At 56.0% G+C, this 23667-nt stretch overlaps 1 protein-coding gene across 5 annotated transcripts in view; it reads left to right on the top strand.

Moving 5' to 3' along the window:
• Positions 1-22002, top strand: part of NF2 (neurofibromin 2) — a 49641-nt gene extending 27639 nt beyond the window's left edge. The window contains exons 11-17 of one of the 5 annotated variants that reach the window (XM_032705696.1): positions 1459-1581; positions 1934-2151; positions 3260-3365; positions 8410-8540; positions 10717-10876; positions 12508-12552; positions 20402-20490. In XM_032705696.1, coding sequence (XP_032561587.1) covers positions 1459-1581; positions 1934-2151; positions 3260-3365; positions 8410-8540; positions 10717-10876; positions 12508-12543 — 774 coding nt within the window. In that variant the 3' untranslated portion in view covers positions 12544-12552; positions 20402-20490. Of the gene's footprint in view, positions 1-1458; positions 1582-1933; positions 2152-3259; positions 3366-8409; positions 8541-10716; positions 10877-12507; positions 12553-19222; positions 20358-20401 lie in introns of those variants that run through there. The other 4 variants (XM_032705694.1, XM_032705695.1, XM_032705698.1 and 1 more) reach the window with 4 other exon arrangements.
• The last annotated feature ends 1665 nt before the right edge of the window (positions 22003-23667 follow it).

Here is a 23667-nt window from a genome sequence, read left to right as displayed (position 1 = left end):
GGACTTGATCTTACAGGGCTTTTCCAACCTTAATGATTCCAGGAGTCTTTAGGTTTTCCAGTCTTGTGAGTTTTTGATGTATTTGGGTAAGTCCAGCAAGACCTGAGATCCTGTGCTTATCTGGGCTCCTGGGAGAGTTGAGGAAGCAGCAACTTAACGCTTCACCTGAGCTCCCAAATCCAGAGCACTTGGGCTCCATGGAAAGGTCAGGCTCCTGCTTGGGCTGGCTGCCCTCTCCCGAGCCAGCCACCATCTCCCCTGCTTCCTCCTCCCTCCCACAGTTGCTAACTGGTTCCAGATAATCCTTTTATACCAGGAATTCTTGTTAATGGAAGTCCCAAGCGGGATGCAGATTATAATGATAATTAATGAGGGGAACCTTTAATGGAAGGCAGCAGAACGGTTGGAGCAGTGGGCGTCCCGCTCTCAGAGCACAGCTGGGCTCCAAGGAGCAGAGAAATGTGGCTTGTCACACTTCCTTCCCTTATTAAACCCAGCAGGTCTCCTGTCCTGGCTGTGGCGTGGATATTTATAATGCCCATCTCTGTGGGACTGGAGGGATTAAACTCGGCGTGTTAATTAGCCCGATGGCTCCCTTGGGCGCTGGGCTGGTGGAGAGGCAGTCCTTGGGCACAGCAACAGACTGTGGTGGCTCGGATCTTCCCCTTGTGGAGAAGAGCGGCTGTTTCCTGGAAGCTGAGCTGGAGGGAGAGGGTTTATTGTGTGCGGGAATTGCCAGAGGTGGTTGATCTCTGTGTGACCTCCCTCCAGAGGAGTGGAAGGGAAGGTTGCAGTGTGCTGGCTTAGATGGCTGAGCAAAAGGTCCTTCAGCCTCCTGCCCCGGGCTGGGCCTGTGTTGGATGTGTGGAAGGTGCCCTCGGGCTGCCCTTCAAATCAAATTGCTTTCCCTGCTTCAGGCAAACCCAAACCCTTGAGCCCAGCCCTGCAGGGAGAAACTCCAGACATAGCTTGGACCCTGCTTGTCCAGGTCTGCCCTATGACTCGGCCTAGGGCACTGTCAGGGGACATCATCACCTGCCAGGTGTGGCCACGCTGTGGGTGACAGCCTGGTCAGAGGATGGGAATTGTCTCTGGAAGGGCACTTTTCAAGGGAGCAGGGGGCATCAAACAGCCTGCCCCGGGCAGTGGTGGAATCACCATCCCTGGAAGTGTTCAGAAAACGTGTGGACGTGGCACTGGGGGACGTGGTGGCCCTGGCTGTGCTGGGGGAGTGGTTTGATTCCATGATGTTGGAGGCGTTTTTCATCCGAAGTGATTCCATGATTCTGTTCTATGGTCAGGTCACCCCAATCCAGGGACATTCCCTGTGTCCATAAGCAGAGAGGAGGCAGCAGCACAGCCCTGTGCTCCTTCCCCTACCCATGACCCTTTCTCATCCATGGAAAGCCTTCCTAACGTGTGTTGTTCTCCTCACTTTCCCCGATCCCTTCTTCCCAGATGGAACGGCAGCGCCTGGCGCGGGAGAAGCAAATGAGAGAAGAGGCTGAGAGGACCAGGGATGAGCTGGAGAGGAGGCTGATGCAGTTAAAGGAGGAGGCAACAATGGCCAACGAGGCTCTGGTAGGTCCCTGGGAGGCTGTTTCCCGAGGCACTGCAGCTGCTCCTCACTCTTTGCACTGTGGAAGTGTTTTTGGAAGTGCACTGTGACTGTGGCTGCTCCCAAACTCCTGCCAGTGCACAGTGAGCAGGAGGCTGGATGGAGCTATTCCATTCTGCTGGGCTGCTTGGGAGGAGCACAAAGAGGATGATTTGGGACAGAGCCTGGCACCGTGCAGGCCTTGGCAGCAGGCTGTCACGGACGGGAGGGATTCTATGGAGCGTGTCGGCAGCTCCCGACCCTGCCCCGGGGGCTGTGAGCACATTTGGGGGGACACGGAGTGCAATAAAAGGCTTCATGTGCCTGCATTGGCAGATGAGGTCCGAGGAGACAGCAGACCTGCTGGCAGAGAAGGCCCAGATCACGGAGGAGGAGGCCAAGCTGCTGGCGCAGAAGGCGGCGGAGGCCGAGCAGGAGATGCAGCGGATCAAGGCCACGGCCATCCGGACCGAGGAGGAGAAGCGGCTGATGGAGCAGAAGGTGCTGGAGGCTGAGATGTTGGCTCTGAAAATGGCCGAGGAGTCGGAGAGGAGGTCAGAGGGTACAACCTTCCAGCTGCCTCTGCTTGGCTTCCCACCCCCTTCTGCCTTAGCTGGGAGGGGCTCCTGCCCAGAGTCCCGGAGTTATCCCTCCAATGGGACAGGAGCAGCTCCTGCCTGGAGTTATCCCTCCAATGGGACAGGAGCAGCTCCTGCCTGGAGTTATCCCTCCAATGGGACAGGAGCAGCTCCTGCCTGGAGTTATCCCTCCAATGGGACAGGAGCAGCTCCTGCCTGGAGTTATCCCTCCAGTGGTGTGCAGGAAGCCCTCAGCCTCCCTCACAGCAAATAGCCCTGTGGCCCAGCCTATTCCCCTCTCCAAAAGCCAGCTCTGCTTCTGGGTGCTTTCTGCAACCCTCCCCTGCATTCCCCAAAGTCTTTGACACCATTCATAGCACTTGGGGTTGGTTTTTCCCCTGGATGGTAGATCTCCATTCCTTATTCTCTCTTTATTCCTCTACTTGCCTCTCAGTTGTTCAGTTCTCATTCCCAGCCGTGAGCTCTGTTCCAGGTTAGCCTTGAGCTCTCCCCAGCTCTTGGAGTCTCTGCTCCTTGTTAAAATCTGAGCCCAGGTCCCACGGTGCATTCGGTAGCGAGCAAGTAAAAGATCAGTCTTGTTTCCTTCCAACTGATTACTCCTTTCCCTGTGAGCCTGCCTGGTGCCAGCCCTTCTGCTTGGATGAGCACTGTTCTTGTCCTTCTCTTCCTACCTTGGTCTCTGTCATGTGAAGCCTCCCCTCAAATCTCAATCCAGGAGAGCAAACGTCCTTCCTTCCTCTGGCTTTTTCCTTCTGGGGGCTCCATAAGCCTCGAGGGTAAATCCTGGTTCTAGAATTGCTGTCTTAGCACCCTTCCCAGCCCTCAGCCTCACTCACTGATGCTCACACAGAGCCCATTTCAGAGCTGCCCTTCCATGGCTTGGATTTGGGTCCCACAGAGTCAGAGGTTCTGCCATTTCCCCTCCTCAAATGGTTTCTTTGTTCAGGTCTTGCTGCGGGACAATCCCAGCCAATTCCACACCTGCACTGTGATCCTGCTTCTCCATCTGCTCGTTCCTCTCAGCTCCAATGTGATATTTGCTGTTTGCTGCTTGTCTTTGCAGGGCAAAGGAGGCAGATCAGCTCAAGCAGGACCTTCAGGAGGCTCGTGAGTCAGAGCGAAGAGCGAAGCAGAAGCTCCTGGAGATCACCAGCAAGTCGTCCTACACAGTAAGAGAGATCTGTATTGTATTCCCCAGTTCCCAGCCCCTGAACGTGCCCTCCTCCACAGCCTGGAGGCTGTGGAATTCTCCAGATATCCATCTCCAGATCTAAGAATTCTCCATCCCATCCACGGAGGGGCTGAGCTGCCTCAGTGCTGCTCAAAAACCCTGAGCAGTCCTTGCCCTTTTCATCCCGGTGCCTCATCCAGCACAACATCACTTTGCTCTTTTTTTGTTTCCCACCCACCTCTTGCTACGAGAGCAAAGGAGCTGCTGCTGAAATTAAAGCAGCAAATTTTAAACCAATTTAACAGCCGTGTCAGAGCTGTGCTTTGCCAGCACGTGTGGAGAGCACCAGCTCAGCAATAGCCTTTAAAATAGGGTTAAGTGTGTCCTTATTCTTGTTAGGTGGGATAAACATTGTTCAGAACCTGTTAAATTCATCCTTTGGGCATAAACTGGACCTTTATGTGCTGGAAAAAAACTTCCTCGAAGAGAGATTATTCCATAATTGCCCATTAAGAGGATTTCACACCTTCCTCCCAAGCATCTGGTCCCGGTGCCTGCCGGGGCTGAAACGCCAGACTAAGTGACCATTGTTCTGATCTGTCTGGCAGTTCCTTTCCTCTGCTTCCCTAATTGTACCTGCAGACCCCATCAGGTGCCCCCTCCCTGCAGCTCACACCTGCCAGAGCTGCTGCCTGGCTGGCTTGGGAACAGGGAATTGCTCGGCAGCATCAGGAATAGGCTCGACAGACGTACGTGGGAGTTACGGACCTGCCAGCACTGAGGGCTGGATTTGTACCTGCAGGCTCCTTCCTCCTCCTCTGGAAACTTTAGGGGAGCAGATTGGAGAGGGATTGAGATGAAGCAACTTTTCATCCCAATTCTCTGGAGTTCCCTGCAGGAATATTTGGAAGCTGTTAAAAATAACGGTGATGGGAAATAATCAGTTGCTCTCGGCTACGGGACACTCAGTCAAGAGAGTGCTGGATAAAGCCCAGCTTTGGAGTGCTCCATATTTGACAATTCACTGGGAATCTGGGATGCACCAGCTCTTTAATTCTGGGTTTAACTTTGCACAGGGAGGGGTGTCCTCACTGGAATTCTGCTGTGTGGCTGCACCAACCCAGCATGGAATTTGGGCAGCTCTTGTACATCCACGTTCCCTCGTGTTTGCCACGTTCATCCTTCATCAAACCAGCAGAGCCCGTGCTGAAATCCCGGTGCTGGGGAGCAGCTGGGTGGCTCTGTTCCTGCCTCATTAGTGGGAATGTTGTGGGATTGCTTGGAGCTCAGCTCCACCCCTCCAGCTGCATCTGCCTGGAGGCAGCTCACACACAACTGTCGCTTCCAGGCACATGGGGCTGTGTCCTCTCCCTTCCCTGAAGAGACTTGGCCTTCCAGATATGGCTGCCAGTGCCAGGAGGGAAGGGACTTGCTTTTATCCTCTCCCCATTTGGGTGTCAGGGTCCCCTTGTGCAGCTGCTGCTCCTCCTGCCCCTCTCCCTGTGCCGTGTTGCTCAGACTCCAGGCCTGTTGTTTTCCAAGGTCAGGAGGAGACTGGTGTGACCAGCAGGTCCTTATCCAGGTAACAACATCTTGCTGAGCTCTTCCATCCCCTATTACACCTCCCTGGATTGGGGTGAGCCTCCTCACCTGCCAGAACATGGCAGGAACCTGTTTTGAAAGCTGTTTTTGGGAAGTTGTGTCCCTCAGGTAGATGGCAGCTCTGCCACATGGTGCAGGATTCCAGGTCCTCCATCCCTTAAGGAGGGTGTAACATTGGGCTTGTTCTTTTCCATGAGCCCAGACTTCTGCACTCCCTGGCACTGGGAGCTGAGTAGGACTTCCCTTGGTGGGGAACAAGAGCAGGAGAGGAAGGGGGAAATGGATGGATATAGAATCATTTAGGTTGGAAAAGACCTTTAAGGGATCGAGTCCAACCATTAACTCTGTGCTGCAGCAAAGGCAAGAAGCAGTTAAATATATGTATTTTTTAACTTTCCAGTCTCCAACCGTGGTTCTTTAAAGCTTGTTTCAGTGTCTCTTTAGTCCTTGGAGCCCAGGCTGCTTTTATGATGTCACTGGTGGGTGATGCATGTGAAATAAGACGTGGATCTGAGTCTCGGGCCATCAGGGCTTGGAGAACAATTCATTCCTTACGAACTTGGCGGCGGCTCTTCGGCTCCTTCACTGCCCTTCAGGTGCCACTCCTGGCCCGAGAAAGGCAGTCATCCCTCTTCTGATCCCCTGGAAGCAGTGAGTGGCTGTTCTGGGCTTTCCCAAATTCTGGAGCAGCGCAGTGGCAGCAACAGGAGGAGCTCTCCCTGCGGGGGAAACCTCCTGCCTCACTCTGTGCCTCCCCCGGATCCAGCGTCTCGCTCTGTATTCCAGAGGGACCAGAGGGATGACTGCTGTCAGCCTGGTGCTTGCCTTTATTAACAGCAGGAAATTGCTGTAATGCAGTAACAGGGTTATGCAGTTTGTTCCAGGTGAGGAAACACATACGGAAAAGGATCTGTGTCCCCTTTATCACCACATGGCCCCTTGGATTAAAAATCCCTGCACCTGCTGCAAGAGCTGCCCAGGGTAACTGCAGATGGCAGGAAATGTGCAGCAGGGATCTGTCCCTCTGCTCCCTCAGCTGAGACCCCCCTGCAGAGCTGCTCCAGCCCTGGGAACAGCACAGGGAGGACGTGGAACTGCTGGAGAGTCCAGAGGAGGCCCCGGAGATGCTGCCAGGGCTGGAGCCCCTCTGCTCTGGAGCCAGGCTGGGAGAGCTGGGGGGGTTCACCTGGGGAAGAGAAGGCTCCAGGGAGAGCTGAGAGCCCCTTGCAGGGCCTAAAGGGGCTCCAGGAGAGCTGGAGAGGGACTGGGGACAAGGGATGGAGGGACAGGACACAGGGAATGGCTTCCCACTGCCAGAGGGCAGGGATAGATGGGAGACTGGGGAAGAAATCCTTCCCTGTGAGGGTGATGAGGCCCTGGCACGGGTTGCCCAGAGAAGCTGTGGCTGCCCCTGGATCCCTGGAAGTATCCAAGGCCAGGTTGGAGCAACCTGGGCTAGTGGAAGGTGTCCCTGCCCATGGCAGGGGGTGGCACTGGATGAGCTTTAAGGTCCCTTCCCACCCAACCCATTCCACAATTATGAAATGCTTTGCTCCACATATCAAGCCTGTGCCTTTGAGAGCCCTCAGCCTGCTCTTTCCTTGCTCTTTGCTTATTCTTCCTCACTCCTGCTTCTCTTGGACTTCTCCACCATTTTTCCCTTGCTCCATGGCAGAGCGGTGCCGAGGGAAGGGAAGTGGCTGTAGCGACCCTGACAAATTGTCTCCAAACTTAATGGCTGCAGCAACTGAAATTCATGCTCAGCTCTTCCTGCTGCTGTTTGTGGGGTTTTAAAAACAAAACTCAACAAGCTTGTGCTGAAACAAAACCAAGCTAAAGGTCGTTTGAAGGCCAGCAGGCTCTGATGCTCCTGGCTCCCTGCACAGCAGGGATGGGAGAGCCTCACGTGGGAAGGGCTTTGGGAACACCTGTGTGCCTCACAGGGAAGGGACTTGAATGTCAATGGGATGCAAGTATTTAAATCAGTTAAGTGCTTTGGCAGACCTGTCCCCTTCCCTCCGAGACTGGAATTTAGGGGCTGAGCTGTCCCTTCCAGCGCTGGCTCCAGAATTAATGTGCTTGTGTTCCATTCAAGCAGGGGAGTAAGGAATTGAGTTTCCTTGTCATGTGGGTCTTAACTCACCTGGAATGCTCCAGCCAGGCCAAGTGCAGTTTTAGGTGCTGCCTTGTTTATGTTTGTACCAGGTGTTTGTGTTCCAGCTCTGCAGGTGGATGAAATGTTGTCCCTTTAAGGTTTGTCCGGGGAAAGCGAGCTGGGAATGAGCCCTGGCTGTTTGTGAATTCCAGGCTGGTGGTGAGGGAAGAGCCAGGTTATTGTGCAGAGTAAATCTGTCACCCCAGTGCTAGCAGGTCTTGTTGAAGCACACCTAGCTGCAAACAGTGCCTGGAGGATCCCAAGTAGGAGAAAGGAGGGAAGGAAAGAAGCAACTGAAGCTCGAGGGGTCGTTTGTCGGGACAGGTACCCAGCAGTGCCATTCCATGGTGTGGCACCTTGTTTTCATTACAGGAACCCCTTAAAGCAAGAAGGAGCATCCAGCAGGGAGGTGTGGGACCTTTTGGGTGCTGGGTTTCTCACATCCCAAAAGGAGGGCTAAGCAGGCTGGCAGCAGCTGTGACTCAGCCCCACCTGATGCTGCTGTGCCACCCTTGACGTGTGCCCTGTTTGCCACCTCATCCGACGTTCCTCAGGAGCAGAGCGATGACTCCATCAGGCTTCTCCTCTCCTCCTAATGAGCCCATTTATTAGAGGTGTGACAGTTTTTGACTGAGGGAAAGAAGGGTCCTTTTTGTTTAATGGGAAGATAAAATCAGTGTGGGTCAGCGGGGGTGTCACAGCATTTCGCAGGAGGAAGAAAGTACCAGATCCTTGCTCAGGTGGGATAGGAGTGATTCCCTGTCTTATTTCAGCATTTCCAACTGGATCTAGCATTCCTAAACACCTGGAACTGTAGATTGCTGAGAAGGTAAAAATGTGCTGGTGTATCTCCAGGGCCCTTGCTGGAATGTCATCTCTGGGGTCACGTTGGTCTTTGCTTTGGGAGCAGTGGAGTGCAGGACTCTGCTGTCACACGGGGTCCTGCATTGCCCCTGTTCACAGCTTGAACTTTATCAACCTGATTGAATGGTAAATAACTGTCAGATGACTCCCAAGTGGCACAGCAGTGATAAAACCTCGATTTTACCAAGTTTTGTCAATAGGTTTTGAAGGCAGGTGGTGTTTTGTCTCCTCTTTATTACTGCAAAGAACCAAGGTCCCAGAGGATCAATAGCTCTGAACTAAGGAGCAAATGGGGAATGGAGCAAGGGGATCTCCAGGCTGATCTGGTGCTTGAGACACTGGGCTTGTGTTGCTGTGATTTGACCTCTGCTGTAGCAACATTTGTGTGGCCCAAGGTGGTTGATTTGTGCTCTCTCTTTAGCAGTCCATGAACTCCAGTACGACAGCACTGCCTGCAGACCTGCCAAGCTTCAACCTCATCAGTGAGAGCCTGTCCTTCGACTTCAAGGACACGGACATGAAGAGGCTGTCCATGGAAATCGAGAAGGAGAAGTACGTGGAATGTGTCCAGGCCAGCCCTGGGATGGGGTTTGTGCTGGACACGAGCCTGGGTGTGCCCAGGGGGGCAGGAGGGCAATGACCCCTGGGCCAGCCCTGGTGTGTCACAGCCCCAGGGCAGGGCCCGTCCCTGTGCTGGCACTGCTGGGGCACCTCCAGCCCTGGGGGCACTTCTGGGCCCCTCAGACAAGAGACACTGAGGGGCTGGAGCATGTGCAGGGAAGGGAACGGAGCTGGGAAGGGGCTGGAGCAGCAGGAGGGGCTGAGGGAGCTGGGGGGGCTCAGCCTGGAGCAAAGGAGGCTCAGGGGGGACCTTCTGGCTCTGCAACTCCCTGACAGGAGGGGGGAGCTGGGGGGGGTCGGGCTCTGCTCCCAGGGAACAAGGGACAGGAGGAGAGGGAACGGCCTCCAGCTGTGCCAGGGGAAGGTCAGATTGGATACTGGGAAAATTTCTTCATGGAAAGGACTGTCCAGCCCTGGCACAGCTACCCAGGGCAGGGGTGGAGTCCCCATTCCTGGAGGGATTTAAAAATCCGTGTGGATCTGGCCTTTGGGGACATGGGTCAGTGGTGGCCTTGGCAGTGCTGGGGAAGGGTTGGATCTGATCTCAGAGGGCTTTTCCAACCTTAAGGACTCTGTGATTCTCTTGGTTGACCATTTCTCTGGTGGGGACCTGGTGTCACAGGTGTGTCTCTCCCTCTTGCTCACAGGTGAGTTCAGGCCCTGCTCCAGCCCCTTCCTCTCCTAAAGGTTTCCCTGGCTCCCATTCAGGCTGGAATTGCCCACAGTGGTGGGAAGGGTTAGCAGCAGGCTGAGTGCTGGAGCACTGCAGTGTGTCCAGAGAACATGAAGGCAGTGTGTGCTGAGGTCCTGCATTAGGGTCTTAACCCCTTTTCCTTGGAATCTGTGTCATGTTTATATGTAAAAAGTGTTCACCAGCAAGTTTGGATGTGATTATGAGCTTTGATCTTGTGTTTTCCTGAGGGTGTGAGTGTAGCCTTCGAAATTACCAACTGAGCAGAAATCAAAGCAGATCAGATTTTAATCTCTCTAGTAATAACGTGCTTTGTTCATCGATTGGGTCATAGATCAAAGCTGCAAGGGCTCTGCCATCCCACTCCGGCCACAGCTTCCCAAGGCTGGAATGAAACACCCCTGGATCCCAGAGGGTGCTTTATTTTGCCTCTGCTCTGTGCCCTCTCCTGTCTGAAATCACAGACCTCTGTGCTGGAGACAGAGATTAAAAACTTTTCCTAAAGCCAGAAGGAAAGAGATAGAAGCTGAAAATAACAGGATAATTCCTGGTTCTGTACCCAGGTTCCTAACTAGGTCACCCTGCTCCTCCTAAGCGGGGAGAGCTGGCTCTGCCAAGTGCTGAAAGCAATAGGATGCTTTTCCTGACTTCTCCGGGGCTGTTTCCTTTCCCTGGGTGCTGAGACAAACCTCACTACAAATTCTGGCACTCCAAAGGGTTCCTGTTGCTCTGCTGTCCCTCAGACCTGGCTCAGGGGGTTCAATCCCAGTTACAAGGCTCATGGTGGGATTTTTTTCCAGTTGTTATTTCACCGTGGAAGGCTGTTCAGGCTGAGTCCTTGCAAATGGGGGTTTTTTTCCCTTTCTTTCTGTTTTTTGGGAGTCTTTCTCTCTCCCGGGGACGCTGTGTGTCTACCAGATACCTGATATTTTGGGGACAGCACTTGCACCCACACAGTTGACAAGCTGAATCCCTCTAAAACATGACAAGTCGGTACATCAGGGTCCTTCCTCACTGGGAAGACTGGTGGGTTTGAGTTGGGGAGCTGGTTTGGGAGAGGGTGCAGGGGAGTAGAGCTTTCCTGAGTAGCTGCTTAAACACTGTGTGGTGTCAGCCTGTGTTGGGGGGCAGCTTCACTTGGAAATTAGGAGGCTTAAAATACCACCCAGCAGCTCCAGCTTGGGTTTAATTTTGTATAATAATGCAATTTACAGTTTTATTGTTGGGTTGGCTGTCTGGGTCTTCTTTAATAAGGAACAAATAATTGCTTGCAGTAGTTCACCGTGTGCTATAAACTGATATTATCAGTCCCACAGGCTGGAAATGACAAAGAAAAGGTGTTTCCGTTATAATTCCGTTATCAGGTGTCGTGTCACACATGGTCAGCACTAACCCAGGGCTGTTTGTGTCTGTTAGGGTGGAGTACATGGAGAAAAGCAAACACCTGCAGGAGCAGCTGAACGAGCTGAAGACAGAAATCGAGGCACTGAAGCTCAAGGAGAGGGAGACAGCCCTGGATATATTGCACAACGAGAACGCCAGCAGAGGCAACAGCAAGCACAACACTATTAAAAAGGTATCCGAGGGCTCCAGTTTGTATCTCCCCTGATGAAACCCCTTAAAAATGACCCCCCAAATCACCCTGCCCTGTGGGTTAGCTTTGGCACAACTTGTGATAATAAAATTGTTGGATCTAGGTTTCCTTCCCCAGCTGTTTAGCTTTGGACAGAGAATTCCAGCTTCTGGTGGTCCTGGATTACACGTGTCCCGACCCAGCCTGGTCTCTGCAGTGCTGTGGGGAGGGATGGGAAGGTCTCCGGGGCTGGAGGTCTTGCTGAACCTGTGCAGGGATGTTGTTGGAGGTTTCTGCTATGCCAGTGAACAGGAAAAGCCCTCTGTGCCTGTTGCAGCCATTCCCTACGAGCTTTGAGCTTGGGGGATAACGAGGGCAGAACCACTCCTGACCTATGGGCCTCTCTTTTAATCTCTCTTGAGAAACCTGTAGTGCAGCTTCAGTCTCAAACACAAAGCCTTTGCTGCTGGGGGTGAGACCTCTGCCCCTGTGCTGGGGACCTGCCTCCAGAAGTGAGGGACTTCAGCCAAAAACTGAGGCTGGGCTGCGTCTGCTGGCCCGGGGGTCACACCTGAAGGCTCACAACAACCCCCCTCCTTTATTCCTGCATCCCATCTTTTTCCTTTGGCTCTTCCAAGTGGGCTCTGTAGTGAGGGGCTGGGGGCACATCCTTGATGGTCAGCCCCACTCACCTGCAAAGGCTTTTCCCCTGCAAAAGCTTTTCCTGGCTGGCTTTCTGTCCCTGGGAAGGATTTGAAAATCCACATGGCACGGGATGCAGGCTGTGGTAACAACTCCAGGTTGTAAAAACAAATCCTTCTCTCTTTGCTACTCCCAGCCAAGAGTTATGTCTGAAAAGATTTGGAAATACCAGCTCTTGCTGACTTTCATGGCTGGGAGTTTGTGATCACTGAATTGGGGCAGGTAAATGAATCTAGCAGGGCTCACTCTCCGTTTTCCTCGTGCTGGCCCGGAGCTATTCAGGTTCCTGTCACACCAGAGCAGAGAATATAAAAATCTTCACAGCCCCTTTTGTCATTTTAGAATCTGAAGGCGTTCCTGCTCCCAGTAGGTTTGGGCAGGATTTGTCTCTGTGTTCTGAGTCCTTGGTTTAAACAGAAGCTGCTAAATTTTCACTTCTGACAGAGAGCAGTTCATAGAGAGCTGATGGTCCCATTTGTCTCCCTTAAAGAGGGTGGCTGGGCAGTCATTCCCGTGGCTGTCAGGGCTGTCATGGTTCTGTCACCCTGCCTTCCTTTGAAGCTGGAGCCTCATCCTGTCCCCTCCCTGCCGGGGGGAGCTCAGGCCATGCCGGCTGCTGCATCTCAGCACGGGAGCAAAGGTTCCCAAATAATAGTCTATTAGTGGAGCACATCAGAGTGGAATTACAGCCTCCCTCTGTTCCTGGCCCCGGGGGGTCAGCAGGGCTTTTGTCTTTGCCGTTGTGAAGGCAAGGAAAGCAGGGAATGGGATGGCAGTGCAGCAGCCCTTCAATACCCCAACCCTCTGCCTCACCTGGCGGGTGCTGAGCAGCTCCAGCACCCGGGGCAGGCAGAGTGCAGAGCTGTGCCCCCACTCCTTCCACACGGGATCACTCTTTGTTGTTGTTGTTGTTGTTTATTTTGCTGGTTTAGCCTCAAGCCCAGGGCAGAAGACCTATCTGCATTTGAGAATTCCAAGTAGGTTATTCCAAGGTACTCTCTGTGGGGGTGATGGGACCTGGCTGTGACACTAACCCGTGCATGAGCTTGCCTGCCCTCTCCTGCGGTGGCACCGGTTCCCCGCAGTCACCAGCATGTCCAGGCAGCCCTGCCCGGCTCTCCCTCCCCCGGGAGCATTCCCAGCCTCCCTGCCTTTGTTCTTACACCTGATCCTCCATGCTGGGAAGTGTCTTTCTTGGCAGAAGTTGAGTTGGCAACACCAATGGGGGGGGTAGTGCAGCTAGAGACACTTAAATAATTCAGCATTCCTGTTTTTGCGCTGCTGCCGGGGGTTGGGAATCTATCGGAGGTGCAGGGCAGCCTTTGAAGATTGCTTTAATGAAGTAAACCAGCACCTTCCCCCTTGTTTGCTGCAGAAAGAAATTCAGGACGTAGGGAAAAAAAAAAACCAAACCCAAACAACCAACCAAACCCCATCAACTCTGCTGCCAAAACTGTCAGAACAGGCTAAAAATGCGCAGCTCCGTCTCGGAGCGGAGCAGCACGTGGATGCTCTGCCTGCTGGAGGAGCATCCCGGGAAGATAAAGCAAAGGATTGAGGACAATTGGTGTCTGCAGGTGGCTCTGGGGCCAGGCTGTGCCTGGGGATTGTCCAGGGGGGCTGTGCTGGAGGTGTCACCACCAGACCTGGGGACACATCTGTCCTCCAGCCCAGGAGCCTCTGCTCCATTAATTCCGTGTCTCTTCTTCCCGGAGCCTGCTTTCCTCCAAGGATTTGCCCTCGATCCACAGGTTGTGTGTGTGTACAGCATCCACTCCCTCCTTCAGGAGGATGAGTTTGGGAAGCTTTTAAGCTTTTCCACTCTTCCCTCGAGCATGGTTCTGGCACACCCTGGCTTTGGACATGGGCTGGAGTGACAGGACAAGGGGGAATGGCTTCCCACTGCCAGAGGGAAGGGATAGATGGGAGATTGGGAAGGAATTCCTGGCTGTGAGGGTGGTGAGACCCTGGCACAGGTTGCCCAGAGAAGCTGTGGCTGCCCCTGGATCCCTGGAAGTGTCCAAGGCCAGGTTTGGAGTTGGTGGCACTAAGGGAAGAGGCATCGTGGGTCCTGGGATAGAGGCACTCACAGTGACAGGTGGCAGAGCTGGTGGGAAGTGCTTTTGGAAACGACTGAGCAAATTCCCAGCATCTCTGGAGCTTGGGAGCAGAGGCAGGGGATGCTTTACCCAGAAATGATCAGCAGAGGTTTGTGCTGTTCTCGACAGGACCAGCCCTTCCAAGGGCTGTAAATCCCTGCTTGTGCCAGCTCTGGGGGCTGCAGGTGCTCCCAAGGGACTGGAAAAAGGTGATCCTGCAGGTCTGGACCCCCTTGGGGGAGGTGTTGGATATCTCAGGGAAGGCTGGCCATGGATGGAACCCACTGTCCCGTCCTGTCTGGCTTGAGGAACTCCACAGCAGGTGAATTTGGAGTGAAATCCACTTGTGGGCTCAACATGAGGAGGTGAAATGAAGCCCTGGCAGTTTGTGGGAAGACGATTCCAGCAGCCGGGAGCGGTGCAGTGCCTGGGAGGAGCCCCCCTAATGAAAGCAGCTGCACAGCGAGGCTGCAGTGTGACCTCTGGGGTTTGTTGCCTGCCTTTGAAGACGCCCGCAAAGTTTTTCATGTTTAATTACGTGGTTAACATGCTAATCCCTTTTTATGAGCTCTGTGGGCACAGCACAAGCACCTCATGGGGAAGCTGCTCTCCCTTCCCCGAGCGCTCCCCGCCGTGGGCTGGAGCTGTGGCTCCAGCTGGCTCGGATTCAGGAGGGTTTGTCACTTAGGCTGTGGCAGAGGGTGAAAAACCCACTTCTTCCTCGTATCCTCTGCTGCAGGAAAGCTCCCAGGACAGGCTGCTAGAACACAATCAGGTCTTTGATTCCAGTTGCTTTCTTCTTGCATAGTCATGCTTATTTACTGGGATTTAAGCCCTTTGAAGTATCCAGGCAAGGAGCAAATCTCCACGCCTGTTCCCAGACAAGCGGCTTTGTCGTTGAGCCTCTGGCCCTTCCACAGCCAGGCCTGGCCTCTCCTGCCAGGCTCTCACGTGGCTCCCAGCCCTGCCCAGGCACAGCAGCTCCAGGACTGGAGCTCCCTCCTGGGGCAGCACTTTTGGGGATCGTGTGGATCCTGCTGGCTCCTGTCCTGGCTCTGATCCTGGTTGTGGTGCTTGGGTGATGGGCATCATGAGGATGCTGCCAGGGCTGGAGCCCCTCTGCTCTGGAGCCAGGCTGGGAGAGCTGGGGGGGTCACTTGGAGAAGAGAAGGCTCCAGGGAGAGCTGAGAGCCCCTTGCAGGGACTAAAGGGGCTCCAGGAGAGCTGGAGAGGGACTGGGGACAAGGGATGGAGGGACAGGACACAGGGAAGGGCTTCCCACTGCCAGAGGGCAGGGATAGATGGGAGATTGGGAAGGAATTGTTGGCTGTGAGGGTGGGGAGGCCCTGGCACAGGTTGCCCAGAGAAGCTGTGGCTGCCCCTGGATCCCTGGAAGTGTCCAAGGCCAGGTTGGATAAACATGGAGCAACCTGGGCTAGTGGAAGGTGTCCCTGCCCATGGCAGGGGGTGGCACTGGATGATTTTAAAGGTCCCTTCCAACCCAACCCATTCTGTGATTCTGTGAATGCAGGATTTTCTCCTGTCATTGAGGCTCTTGGGGTTGGCTGAGCTGCCCCAAATCTGCTCAGCTGGGGGTTTCTCCATCATGAACAATCATGTTCCACCACCTTCCTACAGGCACAGCGTCTCCTCCTCGGGTTTAGGGGACGAGCAGCTCCCAGCTGGAAGCACAGGGGGGTGAGCAAGGCAGAGCCCAGGGGATTCATCTTCCCTCCTGCCACCTTGGGGCTGTGCTCTGTCCTTGTGAGGACACTGGTGAGTTAGTGATGTCCCTGCTGGCTGAGTCTGTCACACAGACAGGATGTGCCACCCCCAAATGTCATGAGGCTCCTTCATCATCTGGACAGGCAGAAGGTTTTTGGGAGGCTGATGCCGGGTCAGACACCTTTCCTCTCCCTGTTTTCCTGGGAGCTGTGTGCTGAGGATCACTGACACCTGACCCTCAAGAACTTCACAAGTCTTGGGGGGTCTCTGTCATCTCCTGGGGACTCCTTCCCTCTGGAACTCTGCCCCTCTGGATCAGCAGATTTCCCTGTGTGAAATGGGTCTGTTTTGCTCCAGTGTTTGGTGAGGAGAAGGAGGATGTTGTTGTGCCCCTGGAGCCTCATCCAGCACAGGGAAGGGACCAGCACAGGGAATGCTCTGGGAAGGGCAAAAGAAGGAAGCCTGGGTGGGACAGAGCAGACTGAGCTACCCATGGATGGGTCCATCTCTCCCTGTGGAGCCCAGGACAGGGATGAGGTGCTGTTCAGGCTCCTGCAGAGCTGTGTAATCCAGTCCCACCAGGACAGGGAAGGCTGTGTGCTGCAGAGAGGACACTGCACCAGCAGGGGACTTCCAGGAGCAGCAGCACTGGAGTTTCCCATTGCCCTGGGAGCTGTGAGGTTGGAGAGGATGAGTGAGGATCCCATCTTCTCACCCTGCCTGGCACCTGTCTGGGGTGCAGGTGAGAGCCAGGAGACACCAGCTGAGCAGAGCAGCTCTGGGAACACATTTTCCAAGTGCAGGAGGAGATGGAGGCCCATCCCACGTGGGTCTTGCCCACACCCCCTATGTGTGAGAGGCCACATCCATTCCAAGTTCATTTTCCTTTGGGTTTTCCTTTGGGTTCTCCTCGGAGCCGGGAAGCAAAGCTCCCAGGCAGTTAAACTGGGACACAGGCAGCCTCCTTTCCTTGTTTACAGGGAACGGGAGGAAAGTAGGAAACGTCAGGGCTATCAGCTATTTCTGTGGCAGCCTTTGAAAAGCGTTTCCTTCACACGGAGCGTCATCGTCTCCTTTCAAACGGGCTCATCAAAGCGTCGGGGGCTGGGGGACAGTTGTGCTCGGGAGACAAGGAACGGCAGCGTGGGAGGGAGCCGGGAGGTGGGGACTGGGAAGGGGGTGGGGAGGGGAAAACGGGAAGAGTTGTGGAATCGGAGGGTTTGGGTTCGAAAGTAAAAGTGGGAATTGAGAAGTCCGGCTGGCCGGTGGGACTGGGGAGTGGGCAGGGCTGGAGAGAAGGGCACCAGGGCGGCGAGTGGGGAATAAATCAGCGGCACTGGGTGATGGCTCAGCGGGGAATGTGGATCTCCTTCCCACCAGCAGGAAGACATCCCACATCCCGGCATCGCATGGTGCCCCTGGAGGGGTCACCCCCTCCTCCAGCCCGGCCAGGCTGCAGGATAAACAAGGACACACAAGGAAATGAGCCATATTAAACCTTTATCTGTCGGGGGAGGCCTGGGGGCAGGTTGATGTGATTTGCAGCCCCTTCCCCTGCCCGTCGGGAGGGTCCCAGCTCCGGGGGGCTCGCGGGAGCCCCGGGGGAGTCCCTGTATGGGGTTTTCCCAGCCCCCAGAAGTTGTGTGCCTGCAGTTATTGGGTTACCTGCTCCAAACCGCCGTTGCCTGCGAGGCACTTATTGGGTTGCTTCGGTTTGTTTGTTTTTCCTAAATCAAATCAGTCCGGCAGTGCTGGGTAACAGCAGGCTCAGAGGAGCCCCAGCACAGGAATGCAGGGAGTGGGACTCTTCCCTTCCTCACATCTTGATTCATTCCAGCTCTGGCCGCTTAATTGCGCTGCCTCCTCTCTCCCTCTAAATTTTCCTTGATGGCTCTGGTAGAGCATCGGGAGCCCACCCTCCCTCCTGCAGGAAGGAGATTATCATAATACTGCTTGTAAATCAATTTTTTTCTTCCTTTTCTCCGCACTGACGAGAATGTAACTCCCTCTTAATCACCCTGCACAGCGTTACGCTGTGGGGAGGGATATTTATTTCCCCTTGCCTGGCCAGGAACAGGGGATGCAGAGGCTGTGGAGAGTTTTTGGAGGTGCTGGAGGCCTTTCCCCTCATGGATTGTGGAGAGGCCGGCACAGGGTGATGCTCTCCTGCTTGCTTTCATGTCCTAAAAAAAAAAAAGGAGGAAAACTGGTTGTTCCGTGAGGGAGGGAGTGGGATTTCCCTGCAGAGAGCTCCCCTCGCCCACCGGCACTGCCGGCTGGGATCAGTCAGGCTGCCCCAGGAGCTCCCCCGGGCTCTTCCCATCTTCCCCCTGTGCATCCCTCGGGTCCAGATGGGAGCAAGGACAGCCCTACCTCTGCTCCACAGCCAGGAAAACAACAATGAAAGAAAGACAAAAAGGAGAGGGAGCGTTTTCCCTCCAGGCACAGCAGAGCATCTCCGGTGCAGAGTCTGTGTGCAGTCAGGAGCAGTCCTGATTCCCTGTCTGCTGATTCCCGTGCCTGGATGCAGTTGGATGTGAGGACGCAGCTGGCTGGAGCTGCTGGGCTGATCCTGGTCCCTGTTGGAAGGGACCTTAAAGCTCATCTCATCCCACTCCCTGCCGTGGGCGGGGACACCTTCCACTAGCCCAGGTTGCTCCAGCCTGGCCTTGGACACTTCCAGGGATGGGGCAGCCACAGCTTCTCTGGGCAAACCTGTGCCAGGGCCTCTCCACCCTCCCAGGGATGAATCCCTGTGGTCTGTGCCTTTCTGGCCACTGCTGGGATCCCGTGATGCACAGGGCATGGCCCTCTTGGGATGTCTGTGCTCACACCTTTCCACGGGACCCCATCTCATCAAGATCCATCTGTGCTCCCACTCCCTGTATGCCCAGAGCTGGGCTGCTCTTCCCGTGCCTCAGTTTCCCTGGATAGGTAACAGAAGTACCACTGAGCATGTCGGGAGCCTTGGAATGTCACGGATGAAAGCACCAGGTGAAGGGGCAGGGCTGGATCTCTCCTTTCTCCTTGTGCCTGGATATCCTGGAGCTCTGCCTCCGCCTGCTTCCCAAAGCTGGGAGCTGAGGCAGGCACAGCTTCGGGCTCAGGACCTCAAAAGCACGTGGGGGGTTAATGGAGACCTGTAGCCACAGGCAGAGCAGGCTGGAAATATCGGATTCCTTGATAAGCCTGAGGGGAACATCTTCCCTCTGCTCGTGAGCAGTTGGAGCTGGCTCTGTTCTTTCCTCCAGCTGGGTTTGCTGGGGGGGATCTGGGGGGCATCTCCTCTTGCTGGGATTTAATGGAGTGAACTCCTGTGCGCTGGGGGAGGGTGGGAGGCTCTGCATCCCCAGCCAGGCTACGGAAGGGCCTTGGGAAGGAGATGGATGGCAGATGGATCATAGAATCATGGAATGGTTTGGGTGGGTTGGGACATTAAAGCTCATCCCATCCCAACCCCTGGCTTGGGCAGGGACACCTCCCACCAGCCCAGGTTGCTCCAAGCCCTGTCCAGCCTGGCCTTGGACACTTCCAGGGATCCAGGGGTAGCCACAGCTTCTCTGGGCAACCTGGGCCAGGGCCTCCCCACCCTCCCAGGCAAGAATTCCTTCCCAATCTCCCATCTAACCCTGCCCTCTGGCAGTGGGAAGCCATTCCCTGTGTCCTATCCCTCCAGGTCCTTGTCCCATGTCCCTCTCCAGCTCTCCTGGAGCCCCTTTAGGCCCTGGAACACTTCCAGGGATGGACCTTCCTGTGGAATGGCCCCATCAGAGGCTCTGGCAGCAGCCTGGGGCTCTCCACTCATTTTTTTTCCCTTTTCCAGACTTAGGCAAAATGCTGCCCATGGCACACAGCCCCTATCCCACCTCTGTCCCAGCTCTGGAGGGGACACTGGAGCAGCCTAGGGATGCTGAGGAGGAGGAGGAGAACCAGCCCTGGCCCGGGAGCTGCTGCTGACAAAGATTCTTAAGCTCCTGCAGAAATTTCCTCAGACAGATCTTTTTTTCCAAGTGGCATTAGAGCTGTGAAGGAATTACTGAGGAAAGGCCATGGGGGAGAAGCGGGGGGGGGGAAGCGCCTGACGGCTCCGTTGAGGGGCTTAACTCACTGGAAGGTGATCCCAGGATTCCTGTTTCAGCAAAACCGGCATTCCCAGCGGAAGCACCGTGCTTAATCCAGCTGAAAGGAAGCCTTGGCAATTAGCCTGCTGCTTTGGCAAACTCCTGGTGATCCAGCAGCTGGCTGGGAGGTGGCACTTCCCCCGGCACGCTCCGTTGGGTGGTTGTCTGTAAATCCCGGGATTTCTTCCTCTTTCATCTCCTTTGGCCCGTTAGCAAATGGGCTCCTGGCTCCTCCGTGGGGTGTTATTTTTGGGATCGCCTTGCTATTGCTGCAGGAAAGCTTTCCAAGGGTTTCCAAGTCCTTCAAGGCCTTGGCTGCAAGGACAGTCCCGAGAGCGAGGGCTCTGCGGCTCCAGCGGGATGGATGGAGCGGGACAGGGAGGAGATCCTGGGACGATGGAGTGGCTGCATGGACCACACCAGGCACACGTGGTGGGATGGGGTTGGAAGTGAGCAGGGACAGAGGATGGTCCCTGTTTGGTGACAGGGACACACGTGTCCAGGGGCTGTTGGAGCCCTGGGTTTGGAGACAAGTGTGGTTCTCCTTCAGCTCATGGATGGTTCTCCTCCAGCTTCCCAAGATCCCTGTGTGCTCCCAGGACTGGCTCCTTTGGTCCAGCCTCCCGTGTATCCCACATCCTGGAAGCCTCAGCCACGCTAATGACCTTGATGTACCCTTTGTCCCCCCTGCCCCGCTTCGCCCTCGGGCTGTGCTTGCTGTGGTGGGGGCTGCACGACCTGGGCTCCCTCGGCACCCCGGCTCCGCCCTCCCTGCTGTTCCCAGAGGGATACAGGCAGCGGCTCCCTCCTGCCCAGCCCGGGAACCCCCGGGGGTGAAGCTGGGCCGGGCCCCCCCCTCACCTGGCTCTGCTCTCTTCCAGCTCACCCTGCAGAGCACCAAGTCCCGCGTGGCCTTCTTCGAGGAGCTCTAGGAGGTGTCCGGCTGCTCCGCACCGCTGCTGCTTCCCGACGGCTCCCGGAGCCTGGCCCGGGGCCGGGGGGTCCCCGCGGGGCCGGGGGGCTGGGCACCACCCCGGGCCCCCTGGGTGCTCCAGCCCCCGCACCCCGCCGGCCCCGGGGCTGCCCACGGACTGGGTGATGTTCTCTAGCTTAGTGTCCCTTCAGCCTCCCCCCTCACACTCTGTTTCCCTGGGGTTTTCCAGCTTTTCTCTTACTTTTTTCTAGCACAGCTTCTAGGCTCGGCCCTCCGGGCTTTTCCCCAGTGCCAGGGTAGGGGCTGTGGTTGTGCCCCCCCAGCCTGGCAGCCAGCAGAGGAGCGTGCCCAAGGCTCTCCCTGGCAGGGATGACATCCCTCCGAATTGCCTTCTCCTGCTGGCCCTGGAGCTCCATGTTTCAGCCTGGAGCCCTGTGTGCCTGCTCTGAAGCCCCTTGTGCCAGCCCAGAGCTCCTTGTGCCAGCCCTGGAGCCTCATGTGCCAGCCTGGAGCCCTATGACCTCTGGGATCCCATGTGCTGGTCCTGGAGCCTCATGTGGTGGCCTGGAGTTGTGTGTGCTGGCCCTGGAGCCTCCCGTGCCAGCTTTGGGGTCCCATGAGCCGGCCCTGGAGTTCCATGTGCCGGTCCCAGGAGCCCTGATCCAGCCCTGGAGCCCTGATCCAGCCCTGGAGCCCTGATCCAGCCCTGGAGCCCCGTGTGCCCTCCCGTGCTGGGAGCTCCATTAGGACGCCGAGCATGTTCCAGTGGAGAGCTGTAAATCAGGGCCGGCTCTCCCAGCGCCGCCGGGGTGGGAGGCAGGAGCGGGATGACAGGGACCCGGGCCTGTGGGAATCCGGGCGGCTGCTTCCCGGGGGAGAGGAGGTGGGAGGAAGGTCTCCTCTTCTCCTCCTCCCCCTCCCTGCCAGGAATGCGGAGCGGGAGAACAGCTAGTGCCAACCAAATGAAACCTTATTTTTCCTGCAAACTGTGACAAACACGGACAGCTTCAGGCTGGGGGGCCGCGGGCTGGGCTTTCCCTGGGTGCCTGGATCCAGCCCCTCCGATCCCCGCCCCGGGAATGCCGCTATCCCGGGCTGAGCCCGGGACTGCCCGCTCCTGCCTGTCCCACCGCGGGTGCCTTCGCTCTGACCCCCCCGCGGGGGGAACAGGGATGCCCTGACCTTCCCTTCCTGCTTCCGTCCCAAATCCCGCCCGGCTGGAATCCTCCTTCCAGCCGCGACTTCCCCTCCAGCAGAGCCGGTGCTGCCCCGGGGATCCCCCAGATCCCCTCGGGACCCCCAACTCCGCCCTCCCGCAGCCTCACCTGACCCACAGCCCCCCCGGAGGCTCAGCTCGGGGTTTGGCGTGGCGTAAATCCCATCCCAACCCCTTTTTATTTAAAACCTGGGATCGATTCCTTGCCCGTGGCTGCAGTTCGGATGGCTGTGGCCCGGCACAGCCGCTTTCCCACCCCCTGGACTGTTGTACTCCCGAGGAATAGCTGTTTTCTCCTGTTGTAATAAAAATTCACAGCACTAGGAGGGGAACTGGGGTTTCTTTGCTCTTTTTTTCTTCGGGAAAAACCTCTGAGTCCTTGGGAGGGGTTAATGGGAAGCACAGCTGGGGGCCCTCCGGCAGCTCCCACAGGATCGGGATGGGTTCTCCCTCCCCATCATTCCAGGGGTCCCGCTGTTCCTGGTCACTGCCTTCCATCCTTTCTTGAGGGAGGAGAGATTTGGGGTTCCTGGTGGGGCTGAACCCTGTGTTCGCCATTCCTGGGGCTCTGCCGATGCTTCCTGATCCCGTCCTGCCTGGAATAAAGGATGCACTGCACTGACCTCAATTTTATCGTTAATCACGGATGAAACCGGCCTTGCCCAACACTCCGAGCCCAGCAAGGCCCGACCCCGGGGCTGTTCCCGGCCCCTGCTCCCTCTGGGATCGGGATGGATGCGCTCTTGATCCGCTCTCCGGCGGCAAATCCCAGGAGATTCGCGGGAGCTTCTGACCGGGACTTGTCCCCAGAGCCACGCAGGGCTGGGGGGGATTTTCCCCATTTTCCTTGTTTTAAGGAGGGCTGGGGGAGGTGGGATGGGATTTTGGCAGAGGGATGCCGGTGGGATACCTACGGGATTTTGGGATGGCTGGAGGCAGCAGAGGGACACGGAGGGTGACCTGAATTCCCACATGGTCACTGATGACAGGAATGCAACTGGTGCTTCCTGCCCTGCCTGCATCCCAAAATGAGCCAAAAGGCTTTTCCCAGCAGCCCCTAACTGGGACAGGAGCACAGAGGGATGTGCTGGGAACGTGCAGGGATGGAAGTGCAGGATGGATGGACCAGGGATGGATGGACTATGGAATGGACATGCACAGGGATGGGTGTACAGGGATGGAAGTGCAGGGATGGATGCACTGGGTTGGATGTGCAGATGGATGTGCAGGTATGGAAGTGCAGGGATGGATGTGCAGGGTTTGGATGTGCACAGGGATGGACTGAGGATGGATGTACAGATGGATGTGCAGGGATGGATGCACTGGGTTGGATATGCAGAGATGGATGTGCAGGCTTTGGATGTGCAGATGGATGTGAAGGGGATGGATGCACTGGGGACGGATGTGCAGGGGTGAGATGTACAGGGATGGATGGACTGTGGATGAATGTGCAGGGATGGACACACTGGGATGGATGTACAGGGGTGGATGTGCAGGGATTGATGCACTGGGATGGATGTGCAGGGGTGGATGTACAGGGATGGATGTGCAGATGGATGTACAGGGATGGATGTGCAGGGATGGATGTGCAGGGATGGATGTGCAGATGGATGTACAGGGATGGATGCACTGGGATGGATGTACAGGGATGGATGTGCAGGGATGGATGTGCAGATGGATGTGCAGGGATGGATGTACAGGGGTGGATGCACTGGGATGGATGTGCAGGGATGGATGTGCAGGGATGGATGTGCAGATGGATGTGCAGATGGATGTGCAGGGATGGACGCACTGGGGATGCACTGGGCGCAGCCAGGGATGGATCCAGCGTGGGGGGGTCTCCTCCTGCCCTCTGGCACGGGGCTCCCCACTGGTCCAAGAGGCCCTGAATGCTCAGCCTTGCACACTCACAGCCTTGCACACTCACAGCTTTGCACACACAGCTTTGCACACACAGCCTTGCACACCCACAGCCTTGCACACCCACAACCTTGCAC

The sequence above is a fragment of the Chiroxiphia lanceolata genome, chromosome 18 (genome assembly GCF_009829145.1).
Source record: "Chiroxiphia lanceolata isolate bChiLan1 chromosome 18, bChiLan1.pri, whole genome shotgun sequence".
NCBI lineage: Eukaryota > Metazoa > Chordata > Aves > Passeriformes > Pipridae > Chiroxiphia > Chiroxiphia lanceolata.
This window is presented reverse-complemented; position numbering and strand designations above follow the sequence as displayed.